General features: G+C 47.6%; 1 protein-coding gene across 4 annotated transcripts in view; it reads right to left on the bottom strand.

The window, feature by feature from the left end:
* ATF6 (activating transcription factor 6) overlaps positions 1-25,875 on the bottom strand; it is a 342,143-nt gene that overhangs the window by 232,368 nt on the left and 83,900 nt on the right. For all 4 annotated transcript variants that reach the window (XM_074960822.1, XM_074960823.1, XM_074960825.1 and 1 more), the window contains exon 9: positions 25,591-25,682. In XM_074960822.1, the coding sequence (XP_074816923.1) occupies positions 25,591-25,682 (92 nt within the window). The remainder of the gene's footprint in view (positions 1-25,590; positions 25,683-25,875) is intronic.

The following is a 25,875-nucleotide window of genomic DNA, read 5'->3' as shown; positions in this document are numbered from 1 at the left end:
GGTTCCCAAGCATCAGACTAAACAAGCTGTGGCTGCAGCCTCCCCGCCCAGGTTGGGAGCTGACAGCTGGGGCCACAGCCTCCCCGCATGGGGGGAGTGAGTGACAGCTGGAGCCGCAGCCTCTCACCTGGTTAGGGGGCTGACAGCTACCCTCATTTCTGTGCTGCCTTCAGAGCTGCGCTCCCAGCCAGTAGCTGCGGAGCTTCCTGCAGCCCAGGGAGATTCCTGGAGGTGGGTCTGACCCGGCTCTGGGAGTGGCCCCGGCACAGGAATTGGAAGTCCCATCCTGTGACGGTGCCCCCCATAAGGCTTTATGGAAATATACTTATGAATGTATATATGACATAACTAGAATGTGGTTTATGCTACATATGCCATGTAACGTATCTCTGAAAAGGTTATGATCTACTGAACCTATTAATCCGATTTGTATGCATGTATATCATTTTTGTATTTGAATTTATGAATATTGGCTGCATACTTGTTTGATTCTGAGTAGGTTTTAGTGAAGCAGTTGGTCAGCTTCCTGAGAAAAAACTATTCTCAATAAGTGCCCAATCAAGAAGCCCTTAAACCAACAATGAATTTGGAGATGCCAATCCACATCTGGGCTTTCCCAGGAATGTGGCTTGACTGGTAGGGAACTCAGTCATGCATGGACATGTGACTTGCCCAGGTGACTCCAAAACTCCACTTTGTAGCTGGACTGTGCATAGGAGTGAGGAGGGGGTCTCCACCACAAGAGAGAGTCTATTTAAACCCCTGGGAGACCCCTCCATTTGGTCTTCAGCTGGCTAAGGAAATAGCCTCTCCACCCCCCAAAGATACCTGAAAGAAATTGGAACAAAGGACAGTAACTACAGGGAGTTTGAGTGCTTGCTGGACTCAGACTAGAAGGAGGCTAGTCTGTAAAAGAAGCTTATTGGAACACCTCTGAGGGTGAGATTTTATCTGTATTCAGCTTCTTACTATATTAGCATAGATTTGAAGGTTTTATTTTGTTTTGCTTGGTAATTCACTTTGTTCTGTCTGTTACTACTTGGAACCACTTAAATCCTACTTTCTGTATTTAATAAAATCACTTTTTACTTATTAATTAACCCAGAGTATGTATTAATACTTTGGGGGGGGGGCAAACAGCTGTGCATATCTCTCTATCAGTGTTACGGAGGGCAAACAATTTATAAGTTTACCCTGTATAAGCTTTATACAGGGTAAAACAGATTTATTTAGGGTTTGGACCCCATTGGGAATTGGGCATCTGAGTGTTCAAGACAGGAATACTTCTGTAAGCTGCTTTCAGTTAAGCCCACAGCGGTTAGGGGATGTGGTTCAGACCTGGGTCTGGGTTTGCAGCAGGCTAGCGGGTCTGGCTCAAACCAGGCAGGGCACTGAAGTCCTAAGCTGACCGGGCAGGAAAGCAGGAGCAGAAGTAGACTTGGCACATCAGGTGGCAGCCCCCAGGGGGTTTCTGTGATCCTAACCGTCACACATCCCTCCCCGGCCTGGGCCGGGACTAGCAGCTGGAGCCCGACGCACAGTAGGAGCCCCCTGCTGGGGCGCCCCCAGCCCTGCTCCTCCCCTACAATAGCCAGATTTCACAGGGGAGATCAGATTTCACGGTCTGTGACACATTTTTCATGGCCGTGAATTTGGTAGGGCCCTACATGTAGGATAACTTAAAATGATAACATGCTAAAGACTATCTGATCTTTACCACAGGTTACTTGTAACTGTGCGGCAGGTGCACACAGATTATTGGAGGGTTGCTAATACATTAGGGAGTGTCTGATTCAGAAGTATTTCAAAGGAGATCCTTATCCCGCCTCTGAACCTCACTGATAATTCCCAAATATAAAAGACTTCATTAAGCTTACAGATAAGGTTGCTAAGTCCAACCTGGAATAATACACCAAAATTAATACACAGTTAATTCACAGAGCCACACAAGAAATTTCTACATAATACTCAAAAACCATTAAATAAGACTAGCAATACAGTCTACCAATCAGAAATGGACGCTAATAGATATTCCTCACAACTCCCTCTCCTAGGTGAATTTATTTATTTGTGCATCCAGTACATCTGAAAACTCCTGTTTTCTGCACAGATACCCACTACCAATATCATTTAGCAGTACTGTACTATATTAACACATAAAGTGACAAACAGTTCCATTCACCCCAATTCTACAAATCATAGTAGAGACCAACGAACATTATTAATATATCCCACTGAGGTGATGGAAAGGGCTCTCTGTTCACATTCTCTTACCAAACAAAGAGAGGCTCGTGTAATTTCCATGCCTATGAGGGAGGTTCTGAAGAGCAACATCCTTGTCACTGAAATGGATGAGACTGGACTAGCACATAAGTATTTTATACAAATTCCTGGGGACGATATGCTGAGATTGCCCAACAAGGCTGCAGCCCTGCCACTCACTTCAGATTTTACATGCTCAACATTGTGCTGCGCTGTTTGTATGCTCAGAGAGATTAATAACTTCCAGCAGAAAAACATTTCCTGCTCAATTAGTTTGTCCAGGGGAGCCACCTCGCTGGGTTGGTGGTAGGGTTGCCAAATTTCTAATCGCACAAAACTGAACACCCTAACCCTGCCCCTTTCCCGAGGCCATGCACCCTGCCCCACCCCTTCCCCGAGGCCCTGTCCCCTGTTCACTACATTCCCCCTCCCTCAGTGGCTCGCTCTCCCGCACCCTTACTCACTTTCACTGGGCTGGGGTGCGCAAGGAGATGAGGGCTCTCACTGGGGTTGCGGACTCCGGGGTGGGGCCAGAAATGAGGGGTTAAGGGTGCAGGAGGGGGCTCTGGGCTGGGGGTTGGAGTGCGGGGAGGGTGAGGGCTCTGGCTGGGGGTGTGGGCTCTGGGGTGGGGCCAGGGATGAGAGGTTTGGGTTGCAGGAGGGGGCTCCAGGCTGGGGGGTGGGGCAGAGGGGTTCAGCGTGTGGGAGGGGGCTCTAGGGTGGGGCAGGGGGTTGGAGTGCAGGGGTGGTGAGAGCTCCGGCTGAGGGTGAGGGCTCTGGGGTGGGGCCAGGAATGAGGGGTTCAGGGTGTAGGAGGGGGCTCTGGGCTGGGGCAGGGATGTGTGGTGTGGGAGGGGGTATGGGCTCTGGGCTGGGGGTGCGGTCTCTGGGGTAGGCCCAGGGATGAGGGGTTTGGGGTGCAGGAGGAGGCTCCAGGTTTGGGGGAGGCTCAGGGCTGGAGCAGGGGGTTGGGGCTCGGGGTTGGGGGCTCCCAGTCAGCGCCACAGCGGGGCGGGGGGGGGAAGGGAAGGCAGGCTTCCTGCCTGTCCTGACTCCGTGCTGCACGCAGGTCCGCCTCCTAGGAGAAGGTGCAGCAGGCGGCTCTGCGCATTGCTCTCGCCTGCAGACACCACCGCCACAGCTCCCATTGGCCACGGTTCCCAGCCAATGGGAGTGCGGAGCCAGTTCTTGGGGTGGGGGCAGCGCGCAGAGCCCCGTGGCACACCCCACCCCTACCCCCGCCTAGGAGCCGGACCTGCTGGCTGCTTCCTGGGCACAGCACGGAGCCAGGACAGGTAGGGACTAACCTACCTTAGCTCCGCAGAACCGCTGACTGGACTGGTAACGGCCTGGTCGGCGGTGCTGATCAGAGCCACCAGGGTCCCTTTTTGACCAGGTATTCCAGTCTAAAACCGGACAACTGGTCACCCTACCAGGCGGGCTTACAAGAACATGTCTAAATGGGAAAAACAAAACAAACTCCCTCATCTGCCCCTTTCTGCATGCAACACACCTATTCCTAGGACATCGAGTTTATCACAGGCTAAGGATGAGAATTTTCTTGCAAGCCTATTAAAATTTAAAATGACTCTCACTGACATATCCCATTAATAACTTTGACTCAAGATCAGAAAACAACCTTCCTTGTGTAAAAACTGAGCCTTGATGCAACACACTTTATTAATACAACACCCAATTGTCTGTAAATTTCTTTGTTACTTCACCTCAAAACATTATACACTACACTCACTACTCAATAAAGCATGTAACAGGGAGAAGGGAAGAGGTATGGTTCATGAATGTTGTTCAGACAGAAGTTTCAAGGGTTTTCAGTAAACTGTTGAGCTTGGTGTCAGAACTGATGATGCCTTAGTGCAGTTTGTGATTTCAATAGGCTTTAATCGTGTGTATAGTGGTGTCTTGTTTGGAATGAACTGCACTTAGCAACCTCAACTATCAGTTAAAGAAGTTTTTCTTTAATAAGATCTTGTTGACAAAGAGGACTATAGATGGCCAAATAACGATTCATATCGCTTACTAATACCTCAGAAATTACCAAGAGTTTTATATGATTAAAAAGGACAGTAAAACAGATACACCATCTTAAATGCCTGGTTCACCCTTAACATTTTATACATGACAAACCTCTCACTTCTTCATGTCCGTTTACAAACCACTGCACACCCCATTAGAGAGGCATAAAGAGGATGGGGCAGAACATGGGGGCATTTGGGACAGAGGGATTGAGGGGACATAAAGGGCACCATGTCACCACTTCCCCTTCCTCCATTTCCTATGGGACCCTTCCTATCCTGCACTTCCACCCCCTGAATCCCCCACCTAGGCCCAGTTTCATACGTTTAATGTTTTATGGGCATTCATTTTCAAAAGACACATCTGGAACAGGGAATAGTGTTCCCAGGCTCCTCCAGAACACACGGTTCACACTCAGCCAGGTTGCCTCTCATGCCTCTAAATGGTGCAGCTCCCTGACCCCTCTTTCCTCCAGCCCATATTCTTTCCACCACCACCTGCAGTACTTCAGTGTTCTGCAAGAGAAACCCACTCTCATGCGCCTCAAGGCTCAATGGGCTCTCTTCTACCGATTCTCAGGTCTGGTCACTCGAAGAACATACTGCCCCCAGCCAGCCCCTCACCCCACACTGTCTCTTGGCTTCCCCAATGCCACCAACTCCTCCATTCTTCCGTTCACAAGACTACTCTTGCAGTTCTCTGAAGGTATGCAGGAATGGTCCCCACTCACATGAACCTCAGGAATGGGAATCCGCTCCTGTAGGCTGCAAAGGGTCCACAACAGGGGCACAGAGGCAGTGAGACAGCACAGCCATGGGCTCCCAGGACTACCAGCTCTGCTGCCTACCACTCCAGCTGCCTAGTAGCCTCTCCAAGGCTGCGGAGGGAAGAGTGAAGGTAGACTCTTATACTCTTTCCTCACCCTTTCCTCTGAATTTCCCCAAGTACGCAAAGAGCACCAGCGCTCATATTTCTAAAGGCTGATACCTCAGTAGAGGTAAGGGATAAGATTTTTCAAGAGCATAAGTCCTACTGTATACCGTCTTTCAGATGACAGCATCTTTTCAGCATCTTTGCATGCTGGATACTAATGATCATTATTCAGTGAATCTGCATTCACTTTTAAACTTTAGAACAATGCACATAGTTCAAAACATTATCCTGTGCTTGAATGTCACCACACAGCTGTATGCGTGTGAATTCTGAACAATAAAGCTATTGGCTGCGTTGAGAAAAACACTGCTGTGAATTTTCAAATCAGGAGTGATCTCAAACTGACTCACACTGAGAAAGAGGTATCCTACAACTGTGAACATTTCAGAAAATATTAAAAGATATTTTCTTTTTCCTCACCCACCTTCTCTTTCTAACATAATTCTTCTGCCGAACTACAGTGAGCACTGAAGTTTTCAGAGAAACTGCCTACTCCAATCAAAAGCTAGAGGGAGTGGAAAACACATATAACGGAGTCTATTACTCGTACAGACTTAACACTGGAGCTGCAACTTACACCTCCGTAATAGGGACAAAATGCATAAGTGACGACATGAATTATATATGAAGCAGTGCTTTGTGCAATACAAAATGACGTGGAGCCCCACATATGGAGCCTCCCAACCACTATGGAGTATTTCCACAATGGCGTTTACTTTCATCTACAACCTAAACACTCACTCTGCTGTAGCAAAGCAGAGGTTTACTTATCTCTCACTGGAGGTTCTTCAAGATGTTTGGTCCCTATCTGTATTCCACACATGAGTATGCATGTGCACCGAGTTCAGAGATTTTTAGCATGCACAGTGGCTCGCCATGTGCTCTGATCCAAGCGTATAAAGAGCAGTGTAGATCAACACCTCTCCAGTTCCTTCTCTTATCGCAAATCCACAGAGAATCTGAAGCAGAGGGAAAGGAGGGTAGGTAGTGGAATATAGATAGGGATACAGGAATACAGATAGGCTCCCTTTGAGCCCTTGCCTACAGCTACTCTGGAGCAGTACAAGGAAGTTTCCTGTTCACCTCTGAGGTGAAAAGGTCCAAAGACAGCATTCTGAATCACTGAATTGTGAATCTCCCATTCATGGTCCACAGAAAAATGCCTGCTGAGACTATCAGCTAGTGAGGTCTGCACACCTGGTAAATACGTTGCTGAAAGGATTATGTGATAGCTGACACACCAATTCCAAAGGTTGAATGACTACACAAAGAGGGAGCGATGTCATCCCCACCTCCCCCGTCCCCCACATGTTTATATAAGAACATAAGAACAGCCATACTGGGTCAGACAAAAGGTCCATCTAGCCAAGTATCCTGTCTTCCAACAGTGGCCAATGCCAGGTGCTCCAGAGGGACTGAACAGAACAGGTAATCATCAAGTGATCCATCCCCTGTCGCCCATTCCCAGCTTCTGGCAAACAGAGGGTATGGACACCATCCCTGCCCATCATGGACCTATCCTCCGTGAACTTACCTAGTTCTTTTTTTTTTTTTATCCCTGTTATAGTCTTGGCCTTCACAACATCCTCTGGCAAGGAGTTCCACAGGTTGACTGTGCACTGTGTGAAAATATACTACCCTTTGTTTGTTTTAAACCTGCTGCCTATTAATTTCATTTGGTGATCCCTAGTTCTTGTGGTATGAGGAGTAAATAACACTTCCTTATTTACTTTATCCACACCAGTCATGATTTTATAGACCTCTATCATACTCCCCCCTTCTTCGTCTCTTTTCCAAGCTGAAAAGTCCCAGTCTTATTAATCTCTCCTCGTATGGAAGCTGTTCCATACCCCAATCATTTTTGTTGCACTTTTCTGAACCTTTTACATTGTTTGATTTTTTGACTGTCACTGCACATTGTGTGGATGTTTTCAGAGAACTAGCCATAATGACTCCAAGATCTCTTTCTTGAGTGGTAACAGCTAATTTAGACCCCATCATTTTATATGTATAGTTGGGATTATGTTTTCCAGTGTGCTTTACTCTGCATTTATCAACATTGAATTTCATCTGTCCTTTTGTCGCCCAGTCACCCAGTATTGTGAGATCCTTCTGTAACTTTTTGCAGTCTGCTTGGGACTTAACTATCTTGAGTAGTTTTGTGTCATCTGCAAATTTTGCCACCTCACTGTTTACCCCCTTTTCCAGATCATTTATGAATACATTGAATAGGACTGGTCCCAGTACAGACCCCTGGAGGACACCACTATTTACCTCTCTCTATTCTGAAAATGGACCATTTATTCCTACCCTTTGTTTCCTATCTTTTAACCAGTTACCAATCCATAAGAGCACCTTCCCTCTTATCCCGGGGCAGCTTACTGTGCATAAGAGCCTTTGGTGAGGGACCTTGTCAAAGGCTTTCTGAAAATCTAAGTACACTATATCCACTGGATCCCCTTGGTCCACATGCTTGTTGACCCCTTCAAAGAATACTAGTAGATTGGTGAGGCATGATTTCCCTTTACTAACACCATGCTGACTCTTCCTCAACAAATTATGTTCATCTCTATGTCTGACAATTCTGTTCTTTATTATAGTTTCAATCAATTTGCCCGGTACTGAAGTCAAGCTTACAGGCCTGTAATTGCCAGGATGACCTCTGGAGCCCTTTTTAAAAATTGGTGTCACATTAGCTATCCTCCAGTCATCTGGTACAGGATCACCTCTGGAGCCCTTTTTAAAAATTGGTGTCACATTAGCTATCCTCCAGTCATCTCGTACAGAAGCTGATTTAAATGATAGGTTACAAACTACATTTAGTAGTACTGCAATTTCACATTTGAGTTCCTTCAGAACTCTTGGGTGAATACCATCTGGTCCTGGTGACTTATTGCTGTTTAATTTATCAGTTTGTTCCAAAACCTCGTATAATGATACCTCAATCTGAGACAGTTCCTCAGATTTGTCACCTAAAAAGAATGGCTCAAGTTGGGAATCTCCCTCACATCCTCAGCAGTGAAAACCAATGCAAAGAATTAATTTAGTTTCTCCACAATGGCCTTAACGTCCTTGAGTGTTCCTTTAGCATCTCAATCGTCCAGTGGCCCCACTAGTTATTTAGCAGGCTTCCTGCTTCTGATGTACTTAAAAAAAAATCTGCTATTACTTTTGAGTCTTTGGGTAGCTGTTTTTCAATTTTTTTTTTGGCCTTCCTAATTATATTTTTACATTTCACTTGCCAAAGTTTATGCTCCTTTCTATTTTCCTCACTATGATTTAACTTCCACTTTTTAAAGGATGCCTTTTTGTCTCTCAGTGCTTCTTTTACTTTGTTGTTTAGCCACGGTGGCACTTTTTTTGTTCTCTATGTTTTTTAATTTGGGGTATACATTTAAGTTGAGCTTCTATTATGGTGTGTGACAAAGCTCCTCCTCTACCTTGGTGGGTCTTGCGCTTATTGGCAGATTTGCTCGCCTTAGAGCTTCATGGCAGCCTTCAGTTTGGCCGTTTTCGTGAACCCACTGTCCAGGTCAACTCCTCCTGTGTCTGACCAGGAGTTGGGAGGTTTGGCGGGAACCTGGGCCCGTCCTCTACTCCAGGTTCCAGCCCAGGGTCCTGTGGAATGCAGCTGTCTAGAGTGCCTCCTGGAATAGCTGTGCGACAGCTACAACTCCGCATGGCCTCCTCCCAACACTTTCTTTATCCTCACCATAGGACCTTCCTCCTGGTGTCTGATAATGCTTGTACTCCTCAGTCCTCTAACAGTATGCGTTCTCACTCTCAGCTCCCAGCACCTCTTGGTCCCAGCTCCTTACACGCGCACCACAAACTGAAGTGAGCTCCTTTTTAAACCCAGGTGCCCTGATTAGCCTGCCTTAATTGCTTCTAGCAGCTTCTTGATTGGCTGCAGGTGTTCTAATCAGCCTGTCTGTCTTAATTGTCTCCAGAAGGTTCCTGATTGTTCTGGAATCTTCCCTGTTACCTTACCCAGGGAAAAGGGACCTACTTAACCTGGGGCTAATATATCTGCCTTCTATTACTCTCCTGTAGCCATCCGGCCCGACCCTGTCACAGGTGTCTTTAAAAATTTTCCATGCAGCTTGCAAGGATTTCATTTTTTGCACTGTACCTTTTGATTTCTGTTTAACTAACTTCCTCATTTTTGTGTAGTCCCCGTTTCTGAAATTAAATGCTACAGTGTTGGGCCGCTGTGGTGTTTTCCCCACCACAGGGATGTTAAATTTAATTATATTATGGTCACTATTACCACGTGGTCCAACTATATTCACCTCTTGGACCAGATCCTGTGCTCCACTTAGGACTAAATCAAGAATTGCCTCTCCCCTTATGGGTTCCAGGACTAACTGCTCCAAGAAGCAGTCATTTAAGGTGTCAAAAAACTTTATCTCTGCATCCCGTCCTGAGGAGACATGTACCCAGTCAATGTGGGGATAGTTGAAATCTCCCATTATACTTAAGTTTTTTTTATTTTTATAGCCTCTCTAATCTCCCTGAGCATTTCACAGTCACTATCACCATACAGAAGACAGTTATCCACTGGTCCAACACTATTTGGATACGGATGAGCGGGAGGAAGGCTTTGCAGGGCCGAAGGACTGCTCTCAGTTCTAGTAAATATGCATCCTGGACTCCTAAGGGGTCCAGATGCCTTGTGCAGCATGATCATCCATATGAGCACCCCAACCTAAGAGAGAAGCATTGGTAATGATGGTTGCCTCGGGAGGGATCCCCATGCAAAAGTTCTCCAGTTTTGTCCACCAGATAAGAGTCCAGACCCTTGGATGGAATTGTCACTTTGGCATTGATGTTGCCCTTTCTGGTGAATAGGCAGACAAGCCAGGTTTGCTGACAATGGAGATGGAGCCTGGCAAATGGCGTCAGATGTGTGTATGAGGCCACATGGCTGAGGGGAGGCAGGCATGATCTGACTGAAGTCTGGGGCCTGAGGGTGACCTGGTTTATGAGACCACCCATAGCATGGAATCTCTCAAGAGATAGATAAGCTGTGTGCTGTGGTCAAGTCCAAGGTCACTCATATGAAGAATGTGGACCTTGTGGGGATCAGCAAGGACTTCTCGTGATTGATACAAATTCCTAGAGAAGGAAGCAGGCAAAGAAGGAAACAGGTTGCCAAATGGACTTGCTCGTATGATATGCCCTTTAGGAGCCTGTTGTCGAGGTATGGGAAGACGGTGAACCCATTTCTTCTCATCCAAGCTGCCACCACTGAAAAAAGCTTTCGTAAACATTCTGGGTGCTGTAGCTAGCCTTAATGGAAGGACCCTGAATTGGCAATGGTCTTGACCAAAGAGGAACCTGAGAAACTGATACGCCTTCTCTCCAATCCCATTAATACCACAGGTTCTATGGAAAATCTATCATGACAGAGCTTGAGTCATCCTTATTATGCCCAGCTGGCCAAGACGGTTCTGATTCACGGATCTACTGACGCTCTCAGCTCGTCTGCCCATAAGCATCTACTTGTGGTATGGGTAAATGTTTATGTGAAAGTATATGTCTTTCACGTGGAGAGCTGCAAACCATGTGCCCTCCTCTAGGGAGGGAATTATTGATGCAAATATGATCATGTGGAATTTTAATTTTTGGATGAACATATTTAGTTGCTGTAGGTCCAGAATGGGCCTCCATACCCCATTCTGTCTGGGAATTAAGAATTATGGGGAGTAGAATCCTTTTCCCTGATGGGGAGATGGAGTCCACTTCTTGATAGACAATTTCCTTGTGAGATTGGTCACCTAAAAGGAACCAAGAAGGGGGTTTGTGGGTAGGATTTGACAGAAACTTGATCAGATAGCTGCAATGAATAATTTCCAGTCCCCATTTGTCAACTGTTAGGGCCCTCCAGTTCCAGGCAAACTGGGTAAGGCAGCCTCCAAAAACCTGAAGAGTGTGTGTGTGTGGGCAGGGAGGGAATGATGTGGCATCAGTAAAGGGACACAATTCTGAACAGTCCCATCAAAAGAAATTCTTTGATTGAGGGTTACAGTGAGGTGTGGCAATGGATGTCACAGGCGCTGTATGTCTGGGCTTGTGCACCCTCTGTTATTTACAGAGGCATTGGTGGTAAAAAGGCTGAGGAGGTGGTCTTGCTCTGTATCCCTGCCTGTGATGCTTTCTCTTAGGGGCAGGAGTATACATGAATAGTGAGCAAAGAGTTGTACTCAAGTATTTGAGGGGGTGGACAGACTCAGCTGTCTTCTTATGGAACAGATTAACTGTATTGAAGGGCAGACCCCGCATGGTATTCTGCACCTCCCTAGAGAAACCTGAGGACTGTAACCAGGAATCTCGCCTCATAAGAATGACTGTAGCCATCCCTCTGGATGCAGTGTCTGCAACATCTTCTGCAGCTTGGAAGGAAATCTTAGCCACTAGTTTGCCCTCATCAATTAAGGACTGGAAGTGGGCTCCATTTTCCTGAGGTAGCTTGTCTTTGAATTCTAAAAACTTTGTATAATTGGTGAAATCATATTTAGCTCGAAAAGCCTGGTAATTTGAAATCCTGAATTGGAGAGAGGTGGAGGAGAAGTCCTTTGCTCCTTGGGGATTGAGCCATTTGGCACCCTTGTCTGAGGGAGTAGTTGTTGGATGTTGCAGCCTGGATCTCTCCATGACCACTTGTACCACCAAGGAGTTAGGCACGGGGTGCAAGACTAGAAACTCTTCCCCCCTTGGATGGAACAAAGCAGTGCTTCTCGGCGCTCTCTGGGGTGGGAGCACAAGAAGCAGGAGTGTGCCACACTATTTGTATTGGATTCATGATGGCCTCATTGATTGGGAGGGCCTCTCAACTGGGACCAGAGGGCTGCAAAATGTCCAGCAATCTGTGCTGGGGCGCCTGAACTTCCTCAAGCTGGGTGACGAAGTAGGACTGTTCTTAATGTTTTCTCTGAATATTGACTACTGTGTGAGTGCCTCAGTTTCCCCTATGCATTTCTTAAATATCTAGGTGGTGGGATAAGGGTATATGATTGCTGCAGAGCCCTAGAGAGCCAGTGTGAGGCTGTCTGCACAGAGAATGGCCGACACCCTGTCTCCTGGCAACTGATGGCCTAGGCCCCTCCCCTGCAAGGTGACAACTGAAGGTGTTGGAGAACAAAGAGATCAGGTGGCCTCCTGGCCCGGGAAAGAGACAAAGGCCAGAGGAGGGGCTGGAGGGAGTTTCAGTTTGGAACTGGCTGGGGATACCGAGGGAGGCCCAGAACCTTGGTCTGGGCTCCCCACCCCCAAGATGGACCTACTGAGGGGTCCTGTTTTCTGTACCTACAAGCTCTGGTTAAGACCGTGTTCCTGTCGTCTAATAAATGTTTTATTGTTCTGTTTTAATGGCTGGCTGAGAGTCACGTCTGACTGTGGAGTTGGGGTGCAGGGCCCTCTGGCCTCCCCAGGAGACCTGCCCGGGCGGACTCACTGCGGGAAGCGCACAGTGTGGAAGAGGATGCTGAATGCTCCAAGGTCAGACCCAGGAAGGTCGAAGCTGTGTAAGCTTCTTGCCCTGGAGACAGTATGCTCAGAGAGAGGAGGCACGCTCCCGCAGAATCCTGACTGGCTTCGTAGGGAGTAGTTCCAGAGCATCGCCTGGTGACTCCATGACAAGCTGTATCTGCAGCTTGGATGCCACCCTGTGCAGCAGTTCCTGATATTGCCTTCTCATCCAGGGAAGATGATGAAATTGCTTCCAGAACTGTTGGATCTGGTTTACCTTCATCCACTGAATATTCCGACACGACCGGTTGCGGTTGGCCAGGAGATGGTAAATGAGGCACATGCACCGATCCCACGTGCTTAGGGTAGGGATCCCAAGTGCCCCAGTAGTACCAGTACAAGGGATCAATTGGTAGGGGAGGACCCCAGGGCACTGGGTATCACCGGTCTCTTGACAAGTCATGTCTGGTCCGAGGACAGAACCTTGATCTCCTAGGGCTCCTATCCCAAGCCATCTTTGTTTGGTAAGATAGAGACTCCTGCGTTGTTGGAAACTCAGGAGAAAAAGCTGGGTCCCAAACCACCAGTAGAACCGACAGTACTCAGGCCTGCAGACAGGAGAGCAGAGCAGCTCTGCATCCTCAAACCAGCTTCCTCTTCAAAAGTGACTATGTCTCTGAATAAGGATGGACCCAAGAGGTGGGGTGAGTGAACCTACAGGAGAATGAAAATGTTCTCTAGGGGAAACAGGTCTCTGATCGCCCTGGGGTGCAGAGTGAGCCCACTGGTGGAGCCATCAGATCTGGTGCTTTCCTGATCACAGTGGAAGCTGGATCCCTCCGGGACCTCAACACTATTAGCACCAAGTCTGGATGTCAAAGGGAGCTTCAGTGGAAGTTTGTCCTGTGTTTTAGATGTTGGAACTGATATCAGAACTGACAGATCTGTGACCCTTCACAACATTTTCTCTTGCCAAGGAGCTTTACTTGGACCTAAATCTTTAGGACCTGTTTGTGAGGGCACTTTGAAGGGGTCAGAGAGGGAACTTTTCTCTTCAGGGCAGGCATGAACAAAGGTAGTTTGCTTCTATGTTTATGAGAGTGTTCCCTGCTCTCCTGAGAAGCTTTATCCTGAGATTTGCAAGTCTTACCTTCAATTCCTAAATGCGTGCTCAGAGGGGTGCTGCCTGCTAGATGAGGCTGATGTACAGAGGAGTTTTTCCCCACAGCCTAGATCTGACTAGGGTCTTTTTAAGTCTTAGCTCCTGACCCTCACAACTCTGGGAGTGGGAGTGTGGTAACTTAAATAACCTCTCCTTTATTTAAAGGCCAATGTTGTCACAAGAACAAATAGATATAAGCTGGCAATCAATAAGTTTAGGCTTGAAATTAGATGAAAGTTTCTAACCATCAGAGGAGTGAAGTTCTGGAACAGCTTTTGAAAGGGAGTAGTCGGGGCAAAAAATCCTAGCTTGTTTCAAGACTGAGGTTAATAAGTTTATGGGGGAGATAGCATGATGAGAGTGCTCAAAACGGCATATAGCCCATCCATGACTGCTTTTAGCACATATCTCCAACAGCAAGAGATGGGACACTAGAAGGGGAGGGCTCTAAATTACTTCAGAGAATTCTTTCCAAAGTATCTGGCTGGTGGGTGTTGCCCACATGCTCAGGGTCTAACTGACTGCCATATTTTGAGTCAAGAAGGAATTTTCCCCCCAGTCAGATTGGCAGAGACCCTAAGAGTTTTTCGCGTTCCTCTGCAGCACGGTGCATGGGTCACTTGCCAGTTTGAACTAGAGTAAATGGTGGATTCTCTGTAGCTTGAAGTCTTTAAATCAAGATTTGAGTACTTCAGGAATTCAGCCAGAGGTTATGGGCATATTATAGGAGTGGGCAGTTGAGGTTGGGTGGCCTGCGATGTGCAGTAGGTCAGACTAGATGATCATGATGGTCCCTTCTGACAAACTCTCTGAGTCTTAGGCCATGTCTACACGAACAGCACTGCAGCATGACAGCTGTATTGATACAGCTGTGCTGCTGCAGTGTGTGTGGTGAAGACACTCTCTGCTGACAGGACACAGCTCTCCCGTCAGCATAAAAAAAAAACACCTTCACAAGCGGCATAAGCGATGTCATTGGGAGCAGCTCTCCCTCCAATGTTACCAGCGCTTATGTCAGTGTAACTTTTGTCGCTCAGGGGAGTGGAATATTCACACCCCAGAGAGACATAAGTTTTGCCAACATAAGTGGTAGCACAGACATAGCCTAAATGCTGCACTTTGCTGAGATGTGAGCCCTGCCTAGGCAGTAGAGACAGCACTGGTGTTCCTCACTCATAGAAAATGAGTGGGGTCAGGAAACAAAGTTCTTGAACCCCAGGACTCTGGGCATAATTCCAGCTTTCCTAGGGGGATCTCCCTGGAGTGGGGGAAAAACAACTAATACTACTTTATAATAAGTCTAAAAGATACAAATACTGAAAAGCTATTGACAATATATTTACAGAATGATGCAGTTCAAGCAGCATCCATGGTCACAAAAGATTCCGACTCAGACCATGCAGTGGTAAGAAGGAATTGGAGAGGTGTCGGTCAGAGCACGAGAGCAACTGCCCATGCGTGGGCCAATACACACGGCTTACTAAAAATCTCCAGACTCAGGTGCTTGGTGCGCATGCATACACGTGTGGAATACACAGTGGGACCATCACTCGAAGAAGAAAAAACAATTTCCTGCTAATTCACAGTAGCAGATATACTATTCACTACTGCAGTGGTCTCCGAACTGTGGGGTGCGCCTCCCTAGGAGGCACAGAGGAATGTTGGGTGGGACGGCAGAATCTGGGCCGGCCTCCACGCGGGGCGGGAGGGAGCACCACCCAGCCCCGCTCTGCCCCCAATCTGCTCTGGCCCCATCCCCATCCCCAACCAAGGCACTAGCTTTGGCTCCCACTGTCTAAAATCAATATTGATGCAGGCCACCCAGTGCAGGCTGACCTATTACAATGAGTGCCAGGAATGGCTAGACACCCAGGAATTCCCTTCCACTTTATCTCTCTACTGAACATCAAACAGGTTAAAAAAATAAGTTATGTTTGTGTAGTTGTCAATTTTTATTGTTATTCGAACACACACAGACCACAGACTGTACACTGACAGCAACTTTTACTGTCAAATTCAGCACAGTCCCTAGGGTGAGAGATCATTTGCAGTGATGGGGGCGGGGGAGAGGAAGCACGGGGCTAGGGACAACCCTTCCATTCTGTTTTTTGCTCCTCAAACAGGAGGAGGTCTTATGAATTCCCTCTTCCTGGTCCTTCATATTTTCTTTTTAATGTCTTTCTACCAAAAGAGGGTGGACTTGAAAAATTTCTACCAGACTGACAGATATTACTGGTTCTGCCAGCATTCCTCATTTTAAGTAAAGGGGCTCTCTCTCAATCCTGTAGAATCCTGGTGGACAAGGCCCTGAGGCCCCAGCTGGAGGCTTTGTGGCCCTGCCACACCCCACCTCAGAAAAGGGCAGTAGAGAGGTCCTCCAAGTTGCCGAGAGCAGCTGTGTGGCAAGCAGCCAATCAGGGCCCAGCAGGTCAGTATAAGATAAGCTGCAGCACGTGAATAAGTTCAGTTCCTTCCTAGAGCTGAAGTAGAGTGGATGGTGCTTCAGGCTTGCTGCTGGGACTCCACAAGAACAAGGCCCTGAGGTAAGGATGAAGAATGTGCAGGAGCCACATGGAAGTGGCCCAGGGAATTATAGCAGCAATGCACTTTATTTCACAGAATCATAGAATATTAGGGTTGGAAGAGACCTCAGGAGGTCATCTAGTCCAATCCCCTGCTCAAAGCACAACCAACACCAACTAAATCATCGCAGCCAAGGCTTTGTCAAGCTGGACCTTAAAAACCTTTAAGGATGGAGATTTCACCACCTACCTAGGTAACCCATTCCAGTGCTTCACCACCCTCCTAGTGAAATAGTGTTTCCTAAGGGTATGTCTACAGTACGAAATTATTTCAAAATTATTCTATTCGAATTTTCAGAAGCTATTTTATACATTCGGTCTTGTGTGTCCCCACTAAAGCACGTGAATTCGGCAGATTGCGTCCACAGTACCAAGGCTAGCATCGAATGTCAGAGTGGTGCACTGTGGGTTGCTATCCCACAGTTCCCGCAGTCCCCGCCGCCCACTGGGTTAAGCTCCCAGTGCATGATGGGGCAAAAACATTCTCGCGGGTGTTTCTGGGTGTGTGTCATCAGAAAGCTACAGCAGAAAATCGTTTCGCGCCTTTGTGGCGTGCAAATGCCATATTGCTTTCAGCAGACGGTGCACCACTGCTCTTCTGCTACTATGAATCCACCTCTCCAACTCCAATCTGCTCAGCCATTGTGAACCGAGAAGCACAGCTTCCGCCACCAACTCTGCTCTCCTGCTATTGCCATGCTTCCGAGCTTCTCCATGTTGTCTGTCCTGGGCTCCCACCTCCGTGAAAGCCACAGAAGACAACCGTTTTCCGCCGTTGTTTGGCTACCGTGAACCAAACAGCATAGCTTCCGCCGCCAACTCTGCTCTCCTACATTTCACACCCTATTTCTAGGATTACCCGTGCAGGTGCCATACCATGGAGCCCGATCAGATCTCTGCTGCAGTTTTGACCATTGTAAATACCTCACACATTATCCAGCAGTATGTGCAGTACCTGCAAAACCGGGCGAGGAAGCCACGACAGTGCGATTACTATACTGATGAGGACATGGACACAGACGGCACAGCATGTGGCGATTGGGAGATCATGGTGGCTTTGGGCCAGGTTCAAGCCGTGGAATGCTGATTCTGGACCCGGGAAACAAGCACAGACTGGTGGGACCGCATAGTGTTGCCAGTATGGGATGATTCCCAGTGGCTGCGAAACTTTCGTATGCGTAGGGCCACTTTCATGGAACTTTGTGACTTGCTGTCCCCTGCCCTGAAGCGCAAAGATACCAAAATGAGAGCAGCCCTCACAGTTGAGAAGCGAGTGGCCATAGCCCTGTGGAAGCTTGAAACGCCCGACAGCTACCGGTCAGTCAGGAATCAGTTTGGAGTGGGCAAATCTACTGTGGGGGCTGCTGTGCTGCAAGTAGCCAACGCAATCATTGACCAGCTGCTATCAAGGGTAGTGACTTTGGGAAATGTGTAGACCATTGTGGATGGCTTTAATGCGCTGGGGTTCCCTAACTGCGGCGGGGCGATAGACAGAACGCATATCCCTATCTTGGCCCCGGAACACCAGGGCTGCCAGTAAGTAAACCACAAGGGGTACTTTTCCATGGTGCTGCAAGCATTGGTGGATCACAAGGGACGTTTCACCGACATCAATGTGGGATGGCTGGGAAAGGTGCATGACGCTCGCATCTTCAGGAACTCTGGTCTGTTTGAACAGCTGAAGGAAGGAATTTACTTCCCAGACCAGAAAATTACTGTTGGGGATGTTGAAATGCCTATAGTTATCCTCGGGGACCCAGCCTACCCCTTAATGCCATGGCTCATGAAGCCGTACACAGGCACCCTGGACAGTAGTAAGGAGCAGTTCAACTATAGGCTGAGCAAGTGCAGAATGGTGGTAGAATGTGCGTTGGGATGTTTGAAAGCGCGCTGGTGCAGTTTACTAACTCGGTTAGATCTCAGCACAACCAATATTCCAATTGTAATTGCTGCTTGTTGTGTGCTCCAAATTATCTGTGAGAGTAAAGGGGAGATGTTTATGGTGGGGTGGGAGGTTGAGGCAACTCGCCTGGTGGCCAGTTTCACACAACCAGACAACAGGGCGATTAGAAGAGCGCAGCAGGGCGCGCTGCACATCAGAGAAGCTTTGAAAGTCAGTTTCATGACTGGCCAGGGTACAGTGTGAGAGTTGTGTTTGTTTCTCTTAAAGTTACCCGCCCCCTATATATATATGAAAGGAAATAAAGTCACAATTGTTTAAAAACCGTTCTTTACTACTTGTTGCACAAAACATTAAGAGAAATCAGAAGCTAGATGGGGGAGGGGAAGTATTGGGTTAGGGGGATGGAGGAGGAGGAGGGAAGGACAAATCCAGAAACCAAATCAAAATTTAGGATATGCCAGCTTTCTGCTGCTTGTGCAATCCTCTGGGGTTGAGTGTGTGGGTCCCCATAGCCTCCGCCCCCGTGTTCTTGGGTGTCTGGGTGAGGAGGCTATGGAACTTGGGGAGGAGGGAGGGCGGTTATACAGGGGCTGCAGCGGCAGTCTGTGGTCTTGCTGCCTTTCCCACATTAGATCCACCATACAGTGGAGCATGTCAGTTTGCTCCCCCATAAGCGTGACCATAGCATCCTGCCTGCTCTCATTGCGTGCGTCCCTCCCTCTTCATATTCATGTAACGCTTTATGATAGAGGCTGCATTGAAACATTTGCACCTGCTGCAGGAGGAGAAAAAGGGAGGGTAGTATTTTAAAAGATACATTTTCGAGAACAAAGGGGACACTGTTTCTCAGTGAAACAGGCAATTCATAGTACACAGCACATGTTCTTTCTGTACAAGGTCGCATTTTGCCTCCGATACTGAAGTGCCTGCCACTTTGGTGTGAGTAAGCCATCACATGCGGCCAGGCAACAGAATTCAGCTTGCAGGCAACGGCCAGGCAACAGAATTCAGCTTGCATGCAGCCTGCGGGGTCTCTGGGATGATCGCTTCACACAACGCGCCCCCCCCCCCACACACACACACACACCGCGGGGCTCCGATGAGGCTCTGAGCAGGGATGAGCCCTTTAAACTAAAGGCGAACAGCCCAGCGCAGCTGGGTTTCCCTCCACCCCTCACTGCATGGCTCCGATCAAGCTCTCACTCACCAGAAGTGCCTTCTCCAGGGTCATGGTCCGGGAGCATGCTTTGGAAGTAGGGGGAGGCTATTGGCTCCAGCATTAAGAATAGTTCCTGGCTAGGAGGGAAAACGGATTCCCCACTTGCCGCCTGTGCACTGTCCTCCTCCTCCTCCTCTTCGTCCTCCAAAAACTCATCCTCCTCGCTCCTTGCTACTCCCCCCTTGCAGGTGTCCACAGACAGTGGTGGGGTAGTGGTGGCGTCACCCCCCATAATTGCATGCAGCTCACGGTAGAAGCGGCATGTATGGGGCTGTGACCCAGAGCGCCCATTAGCCTCCCTGGAGTTTTGGTACACTTGCCTGAGCTCCTTGATTTTTGTACGACACTGTTCTGTGTCCCTGGAGTAGCTGCTTTCTGTCATGGCCCTGGAGACTTTAGCATATGTATTTGCGTTCCTTTTTTTGGAACGTAGTTCTGCCATAACAGATTCGTCTCCCCAACATGCAATGAGATTCAGTACCTCCCGTTCGGACCATGCTGGAGCTTGTCTACGAATCCGGGACTGCGTGGTCTCTTGAAATGGTGGACTCTGCATGGTCGCCTGTGATGGTATACTGTGCTGATGGTCACCTGTGCTGATGGTGACCAAACAGGAAATTCAAAAGTTCCCGGGGCTTTTACTGCCTACCTGGCAAGTGCATCAGAGTTGAGAGTGTTGTCCAGAGCAGTCACAAGGGAGCATTTTGGGATGGCTCCCGGAAGCCAATATCGTCGAATTGCATCCACAGTACCTGTAACTCAGAACTGCGATCTCGATTTTAGCGCGACTCCACTTTCCGAGATGGAGTACAGAAATCGGAGTAAAGAGCCCTTTAAATCGAAAAAAATAGCTTGGTCGTGTGGACGGAACCAGTTTTATTTCGAGGTAACTCGGCTAATTCGAAAATAACCGCGTACTGTAGACCAAGCCTAATATCCAACCTAAACCTCCCCCACTGCAACTTGAGACCATTGCTTCTTGTTCTGTCATCCGCCACCACTGAGAACAGCCTAGCTCCATCCTCTTTGGAACCCCGCTTCAGGTAGTTGAAGGCTATCAGATCCCCCCCTTCACTTCTCTTCTGCAGACTAAATAAGCCCAGTTCCCTCAGCCTCTCCTCATAAGTCATGTGCCACAGCCCCCTAATCATTTTTGTTGCCCTCTGCGGACTCTTTCCAATTTGCCCACATCCCTTCTGTAGTTGGGGGGGGGGGGGGCAAAACTGGACACAATACTCCAGGTGTGGCCTCACGGTGCCAAATAGAGGGGAATAATCACTTCCCTCAATCTGCTGGCAATGCTCCTACTAATACAGCCCAATATGCCATTGGCCTTCTTGGCAACAAGGGCACACTGCTGACTCATATCCAGCTTCTCGTCCACTGTAATCCTCAGGTCCTTTTCTGCAGAACTGCTGCTTAACCAGTTGGTCCCCAGCCTGTAGTGGTGCATCGGATTCTTCCTTCCTAAGTGCAGGACTCTGCACTTGTCCTTGTTGAACCTCATCAGATTTCTTTTGGCCCAATCCTCCAATTTGTCTAGGTCACTCTGGACCCTATCCCTACCCTCCAGCGTATCTACCTCTCCCCGCAGCTTAGTGTCATCTGCAAACTTGCTGAGGGTGCCATTAATTTAATTTGAGGGTGCAATTTAAAAGGACATTGTGGATGGCTGCTATCTATAGTGTCCCAGGGCAAGGACCTGGAGTAGAGGGTGGGCCTGGGTCCCCAGCCACTGGTAAAATGGCCTAGATTTTGAGGCACCCCAGAAGGAGAACTGAACTGTAGTGGCCTAGCTTAAGAGCTGGGGCCAGAAAGGCCCCGGGAGGGCGAAGACACTGCCTCCAGCGAAGGAGCCCTGAGGCACTGCTCTGTTGCAGAGCAGGGACAAACTGAGAGACATCACAGAGGGCACTGAGAGAGGCCCCTGTGAGACTTGTATCCTGAAAGGAGTTTGTGTTGCTTTTATCTCACAGACTGTGTATGAGTTTCCCAGAGAGCTGAGTCACCAAAGACCCACTACAAACAGAGAGAGAGAGAGTGCAGGCACACGCACTTGGCCAGGGGACACTTGTGAGAGATGAGTGCAACCCTGTTACACCTTCCAAGCAGAAGAATATTTTTATGTGCATTCTCTCTCCAGGGTGGAGATTTTTGGGGTAATTAAAAAACAAACCCACCAAAAAAAGCCATCCAAACACCCCAAACTGACATTCAAACTTAGAGACACAGCCAGAATTATTCCCAAACCCTCATAGCACAAAGGCAGCAATTACTTCAGTCCCACAAAAACATTTGTTCTTAGAACTTTTAAACTCTCAGAAGAGAGCAGTACCTTGTCTTGTAACCATTATTTTTCCAGTTCTATAGCGCATTTCACCCTGAAAGATCCAAAAGCAATTTATAAACTATGCAAGCATTACCTAATTCATGGCTAACAGCTGCTGTGTTCCATGCTAAACGGCACATAGCAACTCCACATGCCAATTTAGGAGAGGAAGTAGAAAACCCTGTGCAACTGAAACTACACTGAGATTTAAGGAGGCAGAAAGTAATTACCCAAACTGGAAGTGTTGCCAGGGCATCTGAATTAGCTTCCCTACTGCTATAGACAATGGCATGGGCTCTTCAATCACAAGTGGTCAGGAGCTCAGCTTTATGCAGTAATGGTGTGATCTCCTATATCACAACCCATTGCTTCCCAAAGAACCTATACTTTCTTTGGACATCTCCCATTCCTGTACTCATTAGCCCCAATGCTTATCTTGTAATATCTGAGAGAATCACTGTCTGAAGAGGCAGGACTTAAGAATTTTAAAGGACTTGTTTTACTTCTCTATAACCCGCTTGGGTTTTATGTAGACTAGATTATAATAAATCCATTCATTGTATTTTCAGTTGCTGGGTGAAAAGTGTAGTTTAAATTAATACAAAATTGCAGAAATCCACATAGTGGGCTCTATGTAAAACACCTATAAAGTTCCACAAAAGCCAGAAAATCCAGCAATTGTCCTGTGTTTATAAAATAAAGCCCATGAGCATTTCCATGGCATATACTCACACTCACAGTCACAAAAGAACTAACTTCATTTGGTCAAACATTCAAGGCACAAAAACAAGTAGCGTAGGTCCAAATTTTATGTACCAGTGGAAAATGTGTATTTTCAGAGTTTTAAAAATCAGTGTAAATGAGGTGGTTTGAAGATCAATACAGGTTTTAAACCTTTCCCTGCAGTGTCTGAATCACAAATATAACTGATGTGCAGCAAACTGGGCTTAATATCAGAAATAAGCAAAACTGTCCTGTCCAGTTTCACTGCCGACACTGAGGGAAGTGAAGGCGAAGACAGATAGCATCAATACTGGCAAGTCACTTAGAGTTTAGAGTCCTTTCAGTTTTAACAATCTTGCTGGTGTCAGTAAACATTTCGTTTTCAAATATAGGATCATCTTGGCAGTATCCTTTTAAGAAAATCCAGATTTTTCTAATCTATCTCTCTTACATTAAGAGGGATTTTTCATGTACTGAACAGGAACATACACAGTATACAGCAACTTGAGGTCTACTGTAATGCTCCATCTGGGGAGCAGGAAGGAGTTCCACAAAGGACAGAGCCCTACTTTCCAAAGCCAGGTTTAGTGAACAGGGATGTAAGTACCAGAATCCCAACCCCCCCAAAACCAGCTTTGTTTTTTTCTCCATTATGCTAAAGACTTATTTATAACAGACCTGGGAGGGAGTGGAGTTCTTTCCCGATCCCTCACTCTGTGACCACTGGGTGTTCTACCAAAAGACCTTCACTTGCTCCCTTGGCTATCTACATTAATTTCAATTCCCAGCTTAAAAAGCAATAGCACATATGCTTTATGTTCAACTGGACATTGTTTGGTCCACAGCCAACTAGTGAATCAAAGGGAATTCACAACATTCTCTCTGCAGCATTGTTATGATGGGAATTTTGTACATCAGATTATCAGAAAAGGCTAAACAGTTCGGACTATAACTTACACATCCAGAAGTCTGGCCCTCCTGTAATGAGGAATGTGCCCATGACGGAAAAGGAAAACAAGAGGAACTCACAAGTTTAAGCCATGCCTACTGTGACTCTTTATGGGGAAGCACCCAAGAGCCAGAAAAAAGTTCCATGATAGTAGAACAAATACATTAGTATATACTCCTGGGGGGATTCTGCGCTACTGTGCATGCACAGAATGTATATCCCCTGAAGATTTCTTTGCTTCCCTGCAGAAAAATGACTTCCTCATGGGGAAGCAAAGGGAAGCCACAAGAGCGGTCATGTGCTCCTGCCCAGCAGTATGTTTTGGGTGCCCAGGGCAGGTGGCAGAGAGGTAGGGGCCTCTGGGGCAGGGGGCTGGGGAAGACCCAGCTGGTGGCTCCTACCCTGTGGGCTCAGCTGCTAGTCCTGGATGGGCTGGGGAGGACGGGACTTCCTCTTTCCCAGCATGGCATCCAGGGCCGGGTCAGACCCACCCCTAGGTTTCTTCTCCCAGCTGCAGGAAAATCTGCAAACTGCCTCTTCTCTCTCTCCTCCCCCGCCCTGCTTCCTGCACCCATTGCTCTTCAGCTGCAGGGGAGGGATCCCTGTACAGGGAGCTGCTCCCCTATGCATGCAGACCCCCTCATACCCAGACTCTCCTGCCGAGCCTTACCCCCCCCGCACTCAGAACCCCCCTGAGCCCCACTTCACCTGGACCACCCCAACGAGCCACCCACACACAGATCCCCACCCCACCAAGCCCCAACCAGCTGCATGTGGAGTCCCACTCCCCCAGCATCTGGACCCCCCACTAAGCCCCAACACCCAGACCCCCTGCCAAGCTCTATCCCCCCCGACCCCCCCCTTGCTTAGCCCCAACCACCTTCACCTGGACCCCCCTGCAGAGTCCCATTACTATTGCACCAAGAACCCCTCAACAAGCTCCAGATCCCGCACTGAGCTGCCCACACAGATTGCTCCGCACAGAACCCTCTCAACCCACATCTGGATCCCCCACACTAAGCACCTCCACACTTGGATCCTGCCTTGCTCAGCCTGTCTGCCCACAGCTGGTGCACCTGGCAAAGAGGGGAAGAACCCTGGGGTGTTTCTTGGGCAGGCACAGTCCTTGCCCTGTGTCAGGGTTGTGTGCAGCCTCACTGCTGAGTCCGTGTACTGGGGGGAAGAGGGGTGGGACCTGCACAGTGATCTCCCACCTCTGTGCAGCCAGTGGCCTGTGCTCCCCAGTGTCATACTGGAACCTCCACATTTATTTGACAAATAAAATTTGCAGAATTTTAAAATATTGTGTGCAGAATTTTTAATTTTTTTGGCACAGAATGTCCTCAGGAGTAATTATTTTGTTTCTAAACTAACTCCACCTGCTCAGCTGAAAGGGATGCTGACACAAGAGCCAAATTTTAAGACTGACTGTATCAAAGTCAAGGAGCAAGAGACAACAGGATTTTTTTCCCCCCAAAAAAGAGGGGGAAATGGGGTTTCACAAAAACTAAGGGTTTTTTTTATTTTGTGAGAACTTGTCATTTGATTTTTTTTAATTGTTTTGAATTGAGATTTTCACTTGTTTTTGAAAACCAAAATCATTTTGAAACTTGGGATTTATTTTCTCCCCTTTTTATCACTGAATGCAAGAGAGTAAATTATATCAAGAGATCCTCCCCATCCCTTTTTCAACTATTACTTTTCAAAGCTTCTCCAACTTTCAAATATTGAGAGCGGAGAAAGAAAAGGGGGTGGGGGGGAATTGGAATACACCCCCACCCCCACCCCCCAGTATCATTCACTGTTACATTACGTGGTAACAAGTCAACTACTGAGAAGCTCTCTTAGCGTGGAAGATAGCAAAAAACTATGCTGTGAGTCCATGGCCTCCCACCACCAGACAGACGGTATTAAAGATCCAGGCAGAAATTAACTGGTGGTGGGGAGGAGATAATCAAGACTATGGAGTCAAATCAATAATTAATTCTATTGTTATGGGGAGAGGATGGAGGAAGGCAACTTACCTAAGTGGGCCATAGTTCAACATTACAAAGGCCAATATCACCATCACACACACAGCTCTTCTCTTTGGAGAAGGGATTTTAAGATTCTGGTTCTAAACAGGGAGACAGAGCGCACATACAGTGTAAGTGAGGGTTTAAAAACACAAATGCATTTCCGACATTCTAACTCCTGTTGTTGCCTTTTATATTAAGGATGACTTGCAAAGCGTAAAACTTCAGAGGTAAAAATGAGCTTCCCCTTTTTCATAAAGATGTATGAGTGCAGTCAGACCTATTTAAAAATAT

Source organism: Natator depressus, chromosome 8 (assembly GCF_965152275.1).
Source record: "Natator depressus isolate rNatDep1 chromosome 8, rNatDep2.hap1, whole genome shotgun sequence".
Taxonomy (NCBI): Eukaryota; Metazoa; Chordata; order Testudines; family Cheloniidae; genus Natator; species Natator depressus.
Note: the sequence above shows the minus strand (reverse complement) of the source record. Positions and strands in the feature narration are given on the sequence as shown.